At 28.8% G+C, this 19202-nt stretch overlaps 1 protein-coding gene across 11 annotated transcripts in view; it reads left to right on the top strand.

The window, feature by feature from the left end:
* Window positions 1–18744, top strand: part of LOC127290510 (retinal homeobox protein Rx2-like) — a 390969-nt gene extending 372225 nt beyond the window's left edge. For all 11 annotated transcript variants that reach the window (XM_051319130.1, XM_051319132.1, XM_051319125.1 and 8 more), the window contains 3 exons: window positions 14749–14843; window positions 15126–15301; window positions 15991–18744. In XM_051319130.1, coding sequence (XP_051175087.1) covers window positions 14749–14843; window positions 15126–15301; window positions 15991–16148 — 429 coding nt within the window. In that variant the 3' untranslated portion in view covers window positions 16149–18744. The remainder of the gene's footprint in view (window positions 1–14748; window positions 14844–15125; window positions 15302–15990) is intronic.
* Window positions 18745–19202: the final 458 nt, after the last annotated feature.

Raw genomic sequence — 19202 nt, 5'->3', positions numbered from 1 at the left:
CCTTCCATCATCTTTCGTCTCCTCCAAACTCCGATCTCTCTCACTCCACTGAAATGCTAAACTCTACGGAATATAGTGTTAATAGGTACGGAACGGCGCGGGACAACATCCCGCTTCTATTAATTGCACTTCACCCTAAATGCAAATTGTTCGAAATTGGGCGAGGGCTCCCCGAATATTTGGAAACTCCATTAGAGTCTGCGCTCGTCCTTTCCTGCTGGTCGAGTTTGCGATGATCGATTCATATATAAGACGAAAATTTCATCAATTTTTTCTATATATACAAAGAAAAATGCGAGATTTTTTTTTTTTTTTTTGAGGTTAGAAAAAAATTACACTAATCTCTCGATAGGAATTATATTCTTTTAGGCAGTTAGAATATTTTTTTTTGAGAATTGAAAATAATTATTTGTTTTAATCCAATTTATAATTATCATTTAAAATAATTAAAAAGAAAGTAAATACAATTAAAATAATAATAATATTCAATTATCGAGGTTCGCTAGTTTCCATTAAAAATGAAAAAACAACTTAAATAGAAATCAAGTTAGAAAAAAAAAAATAAAATAAAAGTAAAAGCTGAAAAAGAAACTTTTTTAACAGTAATGAAACGGCTAATGCCATTAAATTATGGAAGTTTCTAAGTAAATGAAATAAAGTTTTTCTAATTGGACTTCCTTTCATTTCCTGCGCTCATGGAATGGTCCTTGAAATAGTCGTTTCGCTGTCAATATTGAAGAAGAAACTGAAAAGAAGAGGGTTAAAAAAAATTGGACGTCAATTGGAAATAAGCGATATTTTTCGTATAAGAGAGAGAGAGAGAGAAAAAAAGAAGTTTTTGCAGGAAGAGTGAGAGAGAGAGAGAGAGGGAGGGAGAAAAATGGTTGTCCGGATGATTGGCTGTCCGTTTGTTCTGAGGTCTGCGGCTCAATTAAGTACTCCGTTTAGCGCTTGACTAAAAAGGGTTGGGAAACCCTCTTCTCTCTCTTCTCCCCTTTGAGCATCAATCATGTCGGCAGCCCTTTCCCGAGGGCGGTTTTACTCTCTCTCTATTGAGACCAAGTGTTGTGCTCAAACACAAAAACACTTCATTTGGCAGATTAGCTGTTAAACACCATCACAAGGGCAAAAGACGCGCAAAATGATTTGTTGGGAGGAAAATTTTATTATTACCCAAAAAAAAAACAATTCACATTTAACCACATAATTCACTTTTTATTATTATATTTTCACTCTGTTTTTCAATTTATTTATTTATAATTAAAAATAAAATTTATCCAAACAAATAAATATTTATTTCACTCTCAGACAAATATATATTTTTAGTTAGAACTGATAGTAGTTTTGACCAATGGTAGTTCTGACTAATATTGTTCTTCCCAATGTTAGTAAGGACTAATTGTAGTTTTGACCAATGGTAGTTCTGCCCAATGGTAGCTAGGACTAATAGTAGTTTTGACCAATAGTAGTTCTGACTAATAGTAGTTCTGCCAAATGGTAGTTCTAACTAATAGTAGTTCTGACCAATGGTACTTAGGACTAAAAGTAGTTTTGACCAATGGTCGTTCTGACTAATAGTAGTTCTGTCCAATAATAGTTCTGACTAATAGTAGTTCTGTCCAATAATAGTTCTGACTAATAGTAGTTCTTATATATCTATAGTAAATCAGAACTAATAGTATTTCTGTCCAATAATAGTTCTCACTAATAGTAGTTTTTAACTATAGTAATTCTGACCTACAGTTATTCTGACTAATTGTAGTTTTTACTAATAATAGTCCTGACCAATAGTAATTAGGACTAATAGTTGTTTTGACCAATGGCAGTTCTGACTGATAGTACATTTGCCCAATAGCAGTTTAATCTAAAAATAGCATCACCGAATTTTAGTTGTAGTTAATTGTACTTTCAATTAATTTGTATTTGTGATCATTGCTAATTTTGACTAATTATTTTTTCTACACTATATGTCAGAATAATGTAATCGTTTTTAAAAATAAAAATCAATTATTCAATAACAAAGAAAATTTCTACATCCACAAAAGAAGGGAAGTGGATTTTTGTCTGAAGTCATAAAAAACAAATATAAATCTTGAAAAAAAAACACGATATAGAAATATGATGGAAAGAAATTAATCCGGAAGTTGTAATGTAATTTGAAAAAAAAGGGAATCTGAAAGAAGTTGTTATAGGGCTAATTTCTAGGGAGGGTTTCTCACGTTAAAAAAAAAAAAATATATATATATATAGAAGGTTTATTACAGGATATATATTTGTGGAACGTCCTTATATATATATATATTTTTGAGGCGGGTCGATGACATAAAATTTTATATAGAAAATCGGTACATGGGCCTAGAATCTCGTTTTAATAATATTCCCTGTATTATAATATATATCGCGAGCATGCTTTGTCGGCGCACAAGTTCGAAGGGCAGCAATTAACAATTAGCTGGCGGTCCTTGTAATCGAATTACTGGGACTATTGTCGGGCTCAGGTACAAACGTATTCAATTCCATTAGAAGAGAGAGAAAGAGAGAGAATCCACCCTCCTTACTAGATTTTCCATTCATTTTTTTTCGTCTCTCTCTCTCTCTCTCGCTTCGACTCGGCAAACGCCGGGCTCTAAGATCAAATTTCTCGCCGCGTCGCTGCAGTTGCTATATGATAGATGCAAAATGCAACCCGTGTAGAGGGATCTTTTACAAAGGTAGGCGGCCCGGTACTTATACGTACAGAGTTGGATGAATGTCACTTGGTGAAAATATATCCGTTTCAAAACTTGGAAGATTTCTTAGGAGAAAAAGCCAGCTTCTGTATAGTATATATATATATATATATATATATATATATATATATATATATATATATATTCTGTAAACGTCCCATATCGCGAAAGGGAGATTAGTAACACTAAACTTCTGAATTCGATTCTTTTCCGATTCGTTTTTCGATATTTATATATATATATATATATATATATATATATATATATATATATATATAATGTGCGACGAGATTTTCTTTAAGCGTCAAAAAAAATAGCCGGCAATTGTGAATCTCACGAGGATAGTTTGATGATCGATTTACGCTTTTTTTTGAAAGATGATTTTTAAATAATAAAATTAATAATTATTAGTAAAAAATTACTATTTGATTCAGTAATAATTTTTTTATTAAAGTTTTAGTGAAAAATTACTCAAAATTAGTAGAAACTTTCATTAATTATAACAATAAATTACTAAAGTCAGAAAGTACTCTTGTATGAAAAGTATTAAGGCAGGAAGTACCTAAACCTGATGCACTTATGTCAGAAAATACTTATATATAAAGTACTTAAGTCAGAAAGTATTTATGCTGTAGGTACTCAAGTCAAAAAGTACTTATACTTTAGGTACTTAAGTCAGAAAGTACTTATGTTTTAGGTACTTATACCTTATTTACTCAAGTCAGAAAGTACTTAAAAATAAATTACTAAAGTCAGAAAGTACTTCTACTTTAGGTACTCAGGTCAGAAAGTACTTATACTTTATTTATTTAAGTCAGAAAGTACTTACAAATAAATTACTAAATTCAAAAAGTACTTATACTTTAGGTACTCAGTTCAGAATGTACTTAAACCTTATTTACTCAAGTCAGAAAATACTTAAAAATAAATTACTAAATTCAGAAAGTACTTATACTTTAGGTACTCGCAGTTCAGAATGTACTTATACCTTATTTACTCAAGTCAGAAAGTACTTAAAAATAAATTACTAAAGTCAGAATATACTTATACCTGAAGTACTTAAGTCAGAAAGTACTTATTTCCCAAGTACTTAAGTCAGAAAATATAAATAAACTTAAAAATAATCGCTAATATGTGTAGAGGAAGAGATTTTCTTGTTAAATATCTAAAATTCGACTGGCAATGAAAACTAGAAGCCAATCAATTTCCATTGAGAAAGATAACAAACAGCAGAAGTTGTCATTAGCAAAGTCGACTAATATAATCTTGCAAGAAGTTTGCTTGATAAATCAAAGGGGGTTTGATATATATGCGCAAATGTAGAGTTGCTGTGTGTCGTTTAACGAGTAGCCAGTGATGTCAAGTACAGAGAAACGCCCAGTTAGAGAGAGAATATGTATACATGTATATATATATATACACACACAGAATCCGAGATATATCCCTGTGCAGAAAGGACTATTAATTTCGTTCCCAGGACATCGGGGATGGTCCAGAGAGAGAGAGAGAGAGAGAGAGAAAGAGAGAGGCTGTTGAGATGGTATGAGGAGAGAGATAGCCTCGGGGGCAATGGATTACCTTCGGTTTTCTACGTTGTCGTCGTCGTATCGTATACGGGACACAACCCTGCGAAGTTAATAATCATCAAAAGTCACAGTGTTTGCTGAGGGCAGAACCAGCGCGCGCGGCCCTTTGTACTCGTACGCGTGCTGCTGACGCTAATATGACTCCGTCGGGGTTTATTACGAGTTATTAAAGTCGTTACATATCGTTGGATTTTCACGACGTCTATATACACATATACTATTTCTATATATATATATATATATTAGACGAAATTTTTGGTGATGAACATTTAATCCGCTGTCAGTGGTAAATGTCTTTTGTAATCATTTCATATTGACGAGAAGCAACTAACAAGTAGAAATTATAATCTTCAATCCCTTGTCTCTTATATTTGACGAAATGGAAAAATTAATTTTTTTTTTCCTCTTGCAATTATATTTTTCTGCTGTGAAATGATGTTTTATATAAAGTATTTTAGACTATAGTAGTTATTTAGTTCAAAAGTACTTAGGTCAAAAATTATTTGCTTCATGTACAAATTTAAGTGTGAAAGCAATATTTGAGTGAAAAAATACTCAATTAAAAAGTAGGTACTTAATTCGTAAAGTACTTATACCCATAGTACCCAAGTCAAAAAGTACTTATACCTTAAATATTCGAGTCAGAAAATACTAATATTTGAAGTACTCAAGTCAGAAAGTACTTATACCTTAAATACTCGAGTCAGTAAATACTAATATTTGAAGTACTCAAGTCAGAAAGTACTTATACCTTAAATACTCGAGTCAGAAAATACTAATATTTGAAGTACTCAAGTCAGAAAGTATTTATATACAAAAACACTAAGGTCGGAAATTACTTATACTCAAAATATTGCGGTCAGAATGTACTTACATTCAAAGTACTCAAGTCAGAAAATACTTAGATTAAAGAATATCCAAGTCAGAAAGAGGAACTCAAAAAGATTTGTTATTTTAATATTAAAATAATATTAGAGAAGAAAATGTAAGTTATTCGATGAAATTTGCGATAAATATTTATAATTTTTTTTCTACTCGTTCAAGTAACAAATGGATTGTAATATTTTAATCTCAAGAGATATTAATGAGCTATTATCTATGTTATCAAGATCTAATTTCCGTTGATAGATTGGTGGTTTTCCTGCATTAATGAGGTAGTAGTTGTAGTGGTGATAGTTGTAGTAGTAGTAGTGTAGCACAATTATTCTCAAAGTTCATTATTATCAAAAGAGACATAATTTTTCGTTTAATAGCAATTTTCTTAAAATGAAAATTCCTGTTCTTAATGAAAAGAGTTATTTTTCTCAATAAATTAGAATTACAAGGATTATTTTATTATTATTATTATTATTATTATTATTATTATTATTATTATTACTTTTATTATTATTATTATTATTATTCATTTATTATTGCATTATTATTTTATTATTATTGTTATTACTATTTTATTATTATCGTCGTTAATATTTACTCGTAGAAAAAAGTCAAAAAGCCATTTTTTTATAATTGAACTAGGAATGTATAGAGTTCCCCATCTGTTCTATGTTTTTTTCCCATTATTTTACATGAGATTGTCCAACCTAGATGACAATTATTGTAAAATAGGTTTCGTGAATATACATATATTTTTTTCGGCATATTGCCAAAACCTATATTGCAGTGTACAAAAGGTGCATTCATAGTATTGCGAATAAGGGCATCGCGTCGTCGTTGTACGCGACGAATGGCAAGAAGGAAAAAAAAGAGAGAAAAAATAATAATAATAATAAAAACTATAGCAAGACAATACCACACGGTGTCAAAATACCGGAGGCCATAAGGCTAATTTGTCGAATTAGGCGGTTTTATTGGTTTCGCAGTCTCTCCCTCATATCAAAAGAGAGTCCTATAAAAAAAAATCCCCCCCTCGACTGTCACCGTTTTTATATGAAAGCTTGCTGCAAATATATATATATATATATGTATATGTAGTTGTCCTGAAAAATGAAAGGGGACGAAAAAAAACAAGTTGAAAGTAGCTTTGGAATACCTGAACGGGGGAGACTAATTAAAGTGTCATTTTACAACGTTACATAACAAGCTTAAATTTTACCGCCAACACAAAATCAAATATAGTGACATTTTAATCTAGAGAAAATTAAAATCCTCTTTTTATTATCTCTCATTATTATTTAGACGGGTCTCATGGGAGTAGACTCTTTCTCCATGGGATTTTAAAATCAAATTATAGTTTTGTGAAAAAAATATAGATTTTTTTTATGATTAACTTCTTTGTTTTTTTTTGTGGTACACAATAATGAAAATGTCAATAATATTGATGACAATGAAAATAATAATAGTAACAGTAATAAAATAATAAGAAAAAATTACAATACCCTCTTAGGTATTTTCTGCTTTTATCATTTTCTATATAATTTAAGTACTGTCGTATTTTCCGACCTCAAGAGAATAATTACATTTTCTGACTTTCAAATATTAGCATATTCTATTCAATACTTTCCGACTAAAGTATTTAAAAAGTGATTTTAGAACTTTTATGTGGATTTAAATACTATCTTCAATATCTTGTAAAATAAGTACTTTCTGACTTAAGTACATTACCCCCTGACTAAATACTTTCCAACTATAGTACTTTTTAAAAAAATATTACTACAATTCTATTGGACCCAAATATATTGTTAATTAAATACATTCTGACTTAAATATTTTTCTGAAGTACTTTCGAACTTAAGTATAGAAGTATTTTCTGACCTGAGTATTATGATAAAAAAAAAGTCGCTTTTTTACTCTGAAACTAAAAATATATATTTTCAAAAAAAAAATTGTTTAAATTTAATTAATTAATAATTTTTTCCATACTCGTTAAATAATAATAGAAAAATATATAATGTGAAGAAAAAAGGGGGGAAGTCCGTTAGTTCTATGACGGAAAAAAAACATATAGCCGATCATCATTTGTCAGAACGTGTGTTTTCTAGTTGTGTGTCTCGCATTGTAAAAGTGAAATCGTTTCGTGTTTGAGATGTTATTTGTAGCACATTAGTATTGTATCGCAGTGTATGATGGGGTCAAAGCGGGCGTTGGAGTGTTTAAGGGTGATTACACGCAACGACAAGGGTTGGCTTTATTGGAGGAGATTCACAGGGTTTCTCAACCTTTCTCATATATATATATCAAAATAATTGTCAAAATAATCTCAATTCATTCTTCATCCTTTTTTTTATAACAACAAACACTCTTTAACCGTATATAAGATTTCTTTTTCGAAAAAATGTAAATTTCAAACATTTTTTTTTTAAATTAAATTAATTACAATTTAATTAAATAATAATATTAAATTTTTATTATTATATTTAAAATAAATTAAATTTGGATATTTTGTGGTTCTCATTTTTCAAATTTTATTGTCGAAAATATATTGAGGGTGTGTAGAACAATTGTTCTTGGATGAGAACGACTGCAGTGGATTGAATTTGGCCGACAGTTTGACAGGGTTTTGGGTATAAAAAGAGCGGTGAATAATAGACTCGGCAACCCTCTCCAAACATCTCTCCCCCCCCTTTCGATCTCTCTCTCTCTCTCTCTTTTTTCCCCCGGTCTATTCCATCGAGAAGAGTTCCATGATCCGAGAATCCTAGGCCCTACGTATATACACTATTGAAAACTTTGTAATTGACTCGCGATAGTTCCTTCGTTACATCCCCTCGAAAAAAACAACTTAATCCTCATTCATATATATATATATATGAGCAGTCAATGAATTTCTCGTTAACTTAATTACTCATGACTTACAACGAGATTTATTATTAAGGCCTATATGGAATTTATTTCTATTAGTGTACTTAAATTTGTTTTATTTTGAAAATATGATTTTTTCATTTGAGTACTTTCCGACTTTAGTAGTTTTCTATTTGAGTACTTTGGTAGTTTTCTATTTGAGTACTTTCCGACTTTGCTAGTTTTCTATTTAAGTACTTTCCGACTTTGGTATTTTTCTATTTGAGTACTTCCGACTTTGGTAGTTTTCTATTTGAGTATTTTCCGACTTTGGTAGTTTTCTATTTGAGCACTTTCCGACTTTGGATGTTTTCTATTTAAGTACTTTCCGACTTTGGTATTTTTCTATTTGAGTACTTCCGACTTTGGTAGTTTTCTATTTGAGTACTTTCCGACTTTGGAAGTTTTCTATTTGAGTACTTTCCGACTTTGTTAGTTTTATATTTGATTACTTTCTGACTAGTACTTTTATGTTTGAGTATATACTTTATGACTTTGAGTACTTTCCGACCTTTTGTACATTCATATTTAAGTACTTTCTGACTGTGGTCAAGAAAGAACTAAAAAAATGAAATCAAAATAATAAATACTTAATAGTAGAAAATAAAAAGTACTCATGGTACAGTAAATTTTTTTTTATTTTGAAAAGTGACACCCTTGCCTTTTTCGGACTTGTATAAATAGCACCAGTTATACATAAAATACACGGCACGTGAAAGGCTTATACCTACATCGAAGTAAAGGATTGAGGGACGTACTTAAATATAAAATAAAAAAAAAAAACAGACTAAAGAGTGACACGGAAGCGTGAGATTTGTCGCGACACTTTACTCCTCTATATGTTTAACAATCAGGTCTCTTTCTTTTTTTCTTTCTTTCTTTTTTCTTTTTTTTTTTTAAGAAACCGGCAAGGGACAATGGCAAAATCTGCTAATACACACGCGGGCATTGACAATGTATGCGTTCTCGCGTGAAACATCAGTATACCTTTTACCGTCGCTAATCCAAAATCGACGAGAGCCACAATCTAGACATAATAAGATCATCGTTCCGGAACGATCAAGCAGAAAAAAAACTCGATGTATTCGAAAACTGATTTCTGTCGCGATATCCACGCTCTCACTATTGTCATTCAAGAGCTCTTGTTGCCTTATGTCGCACTTTAGTCGCTTTTTAAATAAATATATCTTTATATATATATATAAACCTTCCACAACGATTTAGTTTCAACTAAAAAATTTAAAAGTGTTTTATTATATTCTAGGTTACAATTTTATTTAGTAGTTTCTGACTAAAATTTTTTTTAATTTAAATACTGATTTGGATACTTTCTGACTGTAGTGTTTTATAACTTGGATACTTTCTAACTTTGATTTTTTATACCTTGGATACTTACTGACTTTAGTCTTTTATAAGTTGGATACTTTCTAACTGTGGTTGTTTATACCTTGGATACTTTTTGACTAGTATTTTATACCTTGGATACTTTCAGACTTTAGTTTTTTATAACTTAAATACTTTCTAACTTTGGTTTTCTTATACCTTGGATACTTTTTTAACTTTAGTATTTTATAACTTGGATATACTTTGTGACTTTGGTTTTTTATAACTTATAAATACTTTCTAACTTTGGTTTTTTAAACCTTAGATACTTTTTAACTTTAGTATTTTATAACTTGGATACTTTCTGACTGTGGTTGTTTATACCATGGATACTTTTTGACTAGTATTTTATACCTTGGATACTTTCTGACTAGTATTTTATTACTTGAATACTTTCTGCCTTTAATATTTTATAATTTGATTACTTTCTAACTTTGGTCTTTTATAATTTCCAATATATATATATTTTTTTTACTAAAAATAACGTGAAAATAATTCGTCAGAAAATTATTTTTCAATTGTACCATTTGTAAAATTAATTTGAAAGAGCACCTTTATAATTACATCCTTTATCTAGTCTTTTAAACAATTTGGCACTATACGGCCTGACGGAAAATAGATTCTTGTGAAACTAACATAATATTAATTTATAAAATTGAAATTATATATATATATTTTAGGCGATGGTACGGGATTTTGATTTGTGTATAAATGTATTTATATGAAAGATATATATTCCGCGTGAAGAAGCAGTGAATACATTTTGCGTTTCGTTTCGCAATTTTAATTTAAGTGAATTAGGTACTTCCATTTTGTCTCGATTCTCTCTGGCATTCGTGCCATCTCAACGAATTTATCTCGCGATATCATTTGCCGAGGCAAGCATCAGCATCGGACGACGAAAACGATGAGAAGGAGGAGGAAGAAAATTTCCCTCACCTTTACCCCTGTCGACTTTATAAATTTACAACCTAAAAAGGTTAAGTCGCGTTAGCCCTGTTCTTTATATTTCCGCGTTAAAAAAGGAAATGTTCTTTACTATATTTATATATAATCTTTGTCCTTGTCTTGAAAAATTTTTCCCCTCCATCATCCTTCTTCTTCCACCCCTTCTATATAAGCTTTTCTCTTGACGGTCATACCCTTTCTTCGTCACACCCTTATTTCTCTCTCTCTCTCTCTCTCTCTCTCTCTCTCTCTCTCTCTCTCTCTCTCTCTCTGAGTCTTTTCTTCACGGAGATAAGAGGGTTTGAAACGGAAATTCGCTTATTTTCTCATCGTACCCGCCGTGGCATCTTGTCCATAGTCTTTTCTCCGCGACGGAGCACGAAAGAAAATTGCTTCTCGTCATAAGCAGAGAATATCGTCCTGATGAGCTAGCAATGTCCTTTCGTTGATGTTCTCTTTGTGTATCAACTAAAAGTCTTTTACTTGCTTTCATTTGACACTAAACAAGAAGATATACACACGAAAACACTCAATTTGTTCCTTATTATTCTATCAGAATCCCATCTTATCCCTTTTATACTTTCCAATTTTACACTCGCTCATCTCTTTTGCAACTGAATTATTCAAATTGAAAACTATATGCTAAACAAAATGTATTTCAACTTTATTATTTTCCGTTATTTTTGTTTGCAACTCCTTTTTCTTTATTATGTTCTCATTTTTTTGTTGAATTTCTCGTCTTATTGTGTTTTTTTTAAATGATAAATTATTGAATACAATGGTATTATTTAGAAATTTTTTGCATTTAGTAATTTCGAATTTGAGTGATTTATTACCTAAGTACTTTCTGACCAGTAGTATCTGATTTAAAGACTTTATTAATACTTTCTGACTTTAGTATACTTTCTGGTATTTTCTTATATTTTCTGACTACTATTATCCAACTAGTAATTCCTGATTAGTATTTTCTAACTATCCTTCACCAACTAGTATTACCTAACTAGTATTATCCAACTAGTATTCTCCAACTATTAATTCCTGATTAGTATTTTCTAACTATCATTCCCCAATTAGTATTACCTAACTAGTATTATCCAACTAGTAATTCCTAATTAGTATTTTCTAACTTGGAAACCTTAAAACTTAAACTACTTTCATGTTCGTTTCAATACAATCATTTGAAGAAGTACTTATATCAAAAAATACTAAAGTCAAAAGTCAAAATGTAATCGAGTTATAAAGTACTAATAACAAAAAGAATTCAAGTCAGAAAGGAACCCCACAGTTAGAATATATTCAAACCTGAAAATATATTAGTCCAAAAATAATATAATCAGTAGGTACTGAAGTCAAAATGTACTTTAGTCAAAATTTACTTAATGTAAAGTGAACTTAAGTCAAAATATACTTAAGGTAACATATGTACTTAAGTTCAAAAAGTACTAACGTCAGAAGGTACTCAAGTAAAAATATACTTAAATTAAAGTGTAATTAAGTCAAAATATATACTTAAGCCAAAACGTACAGAAATTCAAACAGTACTAAGGTCAGAAAGTACTTAGGTAAGAACTTACTAAGGCCAGAAAGTACTAAAAATCAAAATGTACTAATGTCAAAATTTAATTAAGGCAAAATACTTAGGGTAACATGTGTTTAAATTCAAAAAGTACTAAAGTCAGAAGGTACTCTAGTAAAAACGTACTTAAGTCAAAATATATTTAAGGCAAAATGTACACAAGTTCAAAAAGTACTAAGGACAGAAAGTATTAAGGACATAAAGTACTCAAGTCAAAATATACTAAAATCAAAATATATACATAGATTCAAAAAGTACTAAAGTCAGAAGTCAGAAAATTTCAAAAGAAGCTCTCAAGCGACAAGTCTTTTTATTTAATGACAAATGTAAATATATTTTACAATTAATATATTTCTAAATAAAGTATTTTTTAATTTCCAACTTTTTTTTACGACTTAAATTTATTTTTATGTCTAAAATTGCAATACTTTATAGTAGGAACATTTTTATCACGTAATATTTTCTGGATATAAACGAAAATAATTGAATTTATTTTCGTGTCGAAGAAAGGAAGAAAAGTGAGAGGTGAAAGAGAGAGAGAGAGACAGGGAGGGAGGGAGGGAAAGAATAAAGAAAGGAGAATAAAGGAATGGAGGAGAGTGAACGAGTTTCTTTTCGGTGACGCCAGGCTGCTTGTGAGAAAAGTGGCTGGAGGGTGAAATGTCTGGGCGGGGCAGGGCGGACCACCCCTAAACTAGCTTGTAAGAAAAGACAGCAGATAGAGAGAGAAAGAGAGAGAAAGATAGAGAGAGAGAAGAAACATCAAGAACCCCAAAAGAGAAAGACGCAAGAGAGAAAGAGGGTCCACCCTTCTTAAGCGTCAAGAGGGTAACGAGCTTAAGGGCAAAATCGAAAGTGAGCCTTGAAGAACCCACAGCCTTATAGCATAAAGGGGGATGAACGGCCATGTTGATTTCTTTATTGTAACATGGCTGCTGTTGGCAGGTTAACTAAAATCTATCGCACATTCTACGGCCAATGGTTATCGAAAATTGCCTTTCTAAAATCATGTATGAATTATTCAACACGCAACGTTTCACTCCTGCTATGGAAGTCATGATTCTTTAAAAAAGAAAAAAATAACCAACATCATTATTCAAACTTAGAAAATCCGTTAATACAATATGCCTTCAGGCGACGAATATAATTCACAAAAAAAAATTTAATATTCAAAAAATAATGATAATTTAATCAAATAATTATAAACTATAAATAAAGTTTATAATATATAATAATTTGAATATATATATAATAATTAGAATATATAAAACGATAGTAAAATTTCTTCCGTCGGAAGGTTCTCTCTTTTTATTTTAAAGAAAAAGTAATTTTTTTATTTATAGGATTGAATTTTTTTTTTGTAAATTCAGAAAATTTGCGAATGATTTTTGTTTCTAAAAAAAAAAAAACAAAACCTGGAAAAAGTATATATTTTAAAACTATCCTTAGAAGCGATTGGCATCATTATATGAGGGTCATTGGAAACATGAAAAAAAATTCCTTTCTTTTGAAAAAAATATTGCTGTCGATGACTTTCTGAAACCTTAAGCAAAGAATATAATCTATGCCTATTTGTGCACGCGCACGCATTTGAAACAGAAGTTAAAACTGCTAATTAGTATAGTGAATGGTGTGTGGAGATTTCATGGGATAGATAACAGTGCGAAGGGTATTAGGATAATGTGGCATATTCGTCCTGTTTTAAAGTGCTGCCACATTAGCAGCAAAAAAAGATTATTAAGTCCGGCTTGATTTGAAAAAAAAAATTCTTTTCTTTTTTCTCAATTTTGCCATTATTTTTTTTTTCTCTTCTTCGTGTACTTGCTAAAACAATTATCAAAGGTTTTGCACTCTATTTTAAAAAATTGCTTCTCTATAATTATCAAAAGGCAATTTTGTTCTACTTTGCAAAAAAAAAAAAAAATTTTTTTTACATAACGATTAGAAAAGAGAGAATATATTTTATGAAAAATGTAGTAGAATCCTTTTTACATCTTTCTGTTTACTTATTTATGATTTATGAACGTTTTAACACTAAATACCAAACTTCTATTTTCTGACCAATATTTTTTAACAAAAGTACAATAAACCATAAATCATTTATGACACAAGTACCATTTGGCTTAGATATTTTCTGACTTCAGTAGTTTTTTAATTACTATTTAATTTAAGCACCTTTTAATTGAGTATTATATTTATTTATTCGGATTAAAAGTTAGGTACGTTATGAAACATTTTTAACAAGAATATTTTTTACCTAACAATTTTCTGACTTAGGTCAAAAAGTACTTATGCAATTTGTCCTAAATATTTTATAAGTATTTTTAGATCTACGAGTGCAGTGAAACTATAGCAGTCAAGTTCAGCAGCGCCCCATAGTCGCCACCCACATGATTATTTAAAAAAAATCTAAAAATTTCACATTTACCCCACGCTGCTGGGCATTAATTATAGCAATAAAAATTGTTACTATTTTTTTTGTTACTTGTTGTCAACTCAAGTTGATAAATATCGTATTCCGATCGTTTGCTACCCCCCTAAATTTTTTTCTACACTCCATTTTTAAAAAAAAATCTAAATATTTCACATTTACCCCACGCTGCTGGGCATTATTTGTGGCAATAAAAATTGTTACTATTTTTTTGTTACTTTGCTCAATAATGTTGAAAAAATTGTTTACTATATATATATATATATTTTTTTTTGAAACACAATTAAAAATTTTATTTTTTTATGATTGTTTCAGGTGTGGTTTCAAAATAGAAGAGCGAAATGGCGTAGACAGGAGAAAATGGAAGCCACCAGGCTTGGCATCTCGGAATATCATCACGCGAACATGAGGCAAGTATTTTGCATGAATTAAGAACTTAGTCCTTTGTCTCTCGTAGAAATGAGACCATCAAATTACTTTTGTTTAATGAAGTGAAGATAAACTTGTATAAATGATCTTCATTTTATAATGACATAATTCAATTGTGTATAATGATGATCCTATTATAAAGGGACGAATATATTTGTAAAAAAAAAGTAGATGAGGTCGAAAAAAATATTAATATTTCAATTATAAATTCAAATTTAATTTTTTTTTGTTTTAATTATAATTTTTTTGTTGTTTTTTTTAAGGAATATTGGAGGACCTGCATTGGCATTAGCAGGTGAACATTGGATGCCACCACCGGGACTTCTTAGTGCTCTTCCTGGATTTTTAGCCGCACCTCACACTGGTTATCCAAGTTATTTAACGTCATCAAGAAGGCTTCCATCTCCACCGAATGTCTCTCCTGTTACCAGTCTTACAGGTAAAAATAATTTCAAACACAATATTTTTTAAAGCTGCTGGCGGTATTTTTGACTTTTGCACTTTTCTGACTTAAGTACTTTTAGCTTAAATATTTTTGAACACTTTAGCAAAAGTATTTTCTGACTTAATTGCGGTTGAAAGTACTTTCAGATTAAGGGACTATTCAACTTAAGTATACTTTTTGACATTTATACTTTGAGAATTACATACTTTTAATTATAATTTTCTGACTGAAGTACTTTATGACTATTGAGTACCTTCCGAGTCGTAAACATATATTTTTCATAGTTAAATAACAATTCCCTAAATAATATAATTCTGATCTTCGTAATTCTTGTCCTGAGTACTTTCTGACCTAATGATTATTTAAAATAAGTACTATTTATTTTACGTACTTTATGCCATTTGAATATATTATTTTCTGACTCGAGTACGTTTAGACATTTGATTACTTTTCGTTGAATACCTTCTGACAAATACTTTCCGACTGAAAGTACTTCTGACGAGTACTTCTAAAATAAAATTTTTTGTATAACTTTTTAAAGTGAGAAATTTTAACTGGATAATTTCTGACTTACTCACTAGTAACTTGAGTACTTTCTGACTCGTTTACGTGGAATTTTTTTTTCTGCTAAATAAAAAAAATTATTTCTTTCGTATAATTAAATCAAGAATATTTTTTTTTAGCTGCCATAGCTGCAGGAATACCGAGTATAGGTGGAGGGCCAGTGCAAGCACCTTCAAGTCCTCCAGGACATGATCCAAGAACCTCGAGTATTCAAGCTCTCAGGATGAAAGCAAAGGAACATGTAGAAAGTATCACAAAAGGACTTCAAATGGTGTGAAATTTGGACGTAAAAAAATTGTTTAAATTTAAATTCCAAATTTTCCCCTTCCTGCTGATGACAAGGACATGTGGCAGATAAATATCAAAAAGATTTTTTTTATCATTCTCAGTTTTAATGAGATGCCCAGTGTGCTAATATTAAAAAAAAAAAAAAAAAAAAAAAATTAAAAGGAAAAACCCCCTCCCGTGTGCAAATATATTTATTAGAGAATGCGATTATTTCCTCCAAGGAAATTTATCAAAAATCTTCATGAAAGATATTTGAAAAAAAAGAAGCGAATAAATGATTCGTGACTACGCATGCTTTTGGAAAATGATGTTCCAGTAGCTCAATCATCAAAAGGCGTGCGTTAACATTTAAAGATGCTCAGGATGGACTAAAGGGTAAAAAACATTTTTCTTTATTTTTCATTAAATTTTTTTTTTTCCAATCATCATTATTAAAATTAAAAAGAATTTATTATTTAAAATTAATTCTTTTTAATTTTATTCTATTGAAAAAAATAATTTTTTTTAAATTTATTCAATCATTTAATTTTTCTTTATTAGTTAATTTTTTTCAAAATTCGTTAATACAATTTTTTTATGTTTTGAGACTTCCATTTGAGAGAGAATTTTGATTGTTTTGTATACGACAGTCTCTGCCATTGGTTTAAATTATAATTTTCATATTTAAATTATATTTTTTTATTTTTCAATTTTGTTCGTTTTAAAGAAAAAAAAATTAAAAATTTACTGCAGGCGTTGTAAATTGTTTTCTTGATGGATTTAACAATTTTTTTTTTTTTCGAAATTATAAATTACTTTTGTAAAGGGAAAATAGTTTTTATAATTTGTGAAAAAAGTGAAAAAAAATTATATGAATAAAATATAAAAATTTGTAAGTTAAAAGAAAATAAAAAAGAAATTCAATAAAGTGAAATAAAATTGAAATATAATAACAGAACTTCCTCTTGAGGAAGCAAAAATAATTGAAAACTTTTAGCAGTGACTGTATACCAAAAAAAAAACAATTTTCATTTTGAAAAAAAAATTTGAGAAAAAATTCCAGAAGCATTTTTTTTTTTGTTTTTAGTTTAATAAATGTAAATATAAGTTATGTAAGGATTGAACGTAACAGCCATTTGTAAAAAAAAGAAAATGTAAAAATTATGCGATTGTGTGCTTTTTTCGAAAATTTTGGTATATCGAATTCGTTTCAGGAATTTATTTTCAAAATAGAATTATATTCGCTATTTTTGTAAATCGTACGTATGTCTATATATATATATATAATTATGTGAAAACTCCTTCGTAAATTACGTAACGCTTTTAATTTTACTTTTCTCCATTAAATATTTAATTTCCCTCCTCCTCTTCAAGAGTTACGTAATTTACAAAACAATTAAACGCTATCTATACAAATTTTTCATTATTCTCATTAATTAAAAAAAAAAAAATAAAAAAAAATAAAAAAGTTGATTGTAGATGAAATCATTAATGGAGACAAAAGGTGCAATATGCGCAGTAAACGCTTTGAAAATAAATACGTTGTCAATTTTAAATTATGTATTCAGTCCATTGTCATTGTTAATTAAAATGCTTTTATTCAAAAAATATTGCACTGATATTACGCGAGAAAAATAAGGTCTTTAAAAAAAAAATATATATATAGAAAGAGAGAGAGAAATTATATTTTCAATGAAAAAAAAATTTTTAGCATTTAAAAAAATGTTTATTGTAGACAATTGGAAATTTTCTACATATATTTAAAAGTATGTTTATTTGTGAATAATTGAAAATTTTGTATAAAAAAATTTTTTCACAATATGTTTATTTGTAGAAAAAAAAATTTGACATTGCATTTATATATATATATTTAATAATTATAATAAATGAATGAATCTAAGTGAATTATATTCTCAATGACGAACAATATTATATGTTTTGAATGATAATATTCAATATACACAGGGACAATCATTATTTGCATGTGAAAAATTCAATTCATTATTCTTTTTAATTGAAAAAAAATGAAATTGTTTTTTCATTCACTTTACGATTAATTTATAATTTACAAACTAAAAGTAGAATTATTTTTTTTGAAATTAAATTTTTTTCAATGAAAGAAAATTGTTTTTTTTTTAAAAAAAGGAGGGAAATTTATTTTATTTCAATTAGTAACAGAATTTGTAAAGTGTATTTACTCAGTATTAAATTTTAGAAAAATAGTTTAAAAAAAAAAAAAAAAATGGAACATCTTATTGAAAAACAATGTCATGCAGTATTAATATGTTAAGATGAAAAAAAATGCGCATTATAATATAAATAGTACTAAGAATCTTTTCCAGAGAACAGAGAATGATGATAAGATAATGATATGAAATGATCATTTTTAATTCATTGTACTGATATATTTATGAGACTCTGAAACAAAAATAAAGGTTTAAAAAAAAGGAAAAAAAAAGTCAAGCAACTTGTGTGCTCAAAAATTTGCAAAAAAAAAAAAAAAAAAAATTGTCAAATGTGCGAGGAAAATGTTAGCAACATTAGAAAAAATACCATTTGTATATAGTCACTCGTGATAAAAATAAAATTTGATGTACATATTTAAATTTTCCAACTCTTTTTATCAGCCCATTATCAATTAAAGAAAAGAAAAAAAAAAGTTTCGATAACAAATTTTTTATTTAGAAAACTAAATTATTTTTTTGCAAAATATAATTAAAAAAAATATTATTATTATTTTTTATATTGTTATATTAATATTATTATATTATTATAATATTTAATATTATAAATATTAACAAAAAGCAAATAATTATAATAAAGAATTAAAATTAAATAAATGAAATATTTTTTAATGACATATAATTTATATTATAACATCGTTTGAATTATCAAAAATTTACAATTAGCGAAAAAAAAATGTCAGATGATGGAAAATTCGTTATCGTCAGAAAATTATTAATTAGAGCCGTTCGAAATGAAAAATCCTGTTACAAATTGCAATTTCCATTGTTCGTTGCGAGCGGGAGAAAAAAAAGAGGGGGGGTAAGGGTGGTGATGGGGG

The sequence above is a fragment of the Leptopilina boulardi genome, unplaced genomic scaffold (genome assembly GCF_019393585.1).
Source record: "Leptopilina boulardi isolate dan_hultmark-lab unplaced genomic scaffold, ZJU_Lbou_2.1 LbouV2_70, whole genome shotgun sequence".
NCBI classification, from domain to species: Eukaryota; Metazoa; Arthropoda; class Insecta; order Hymenoptera; family Figitidae; genus Leptopilina; species Leptopilina boulardi.
Note: the sequence above shows the minus strand (reverse complement) of the source record. Positions and strands in the feature narration are given on the sequence as shown.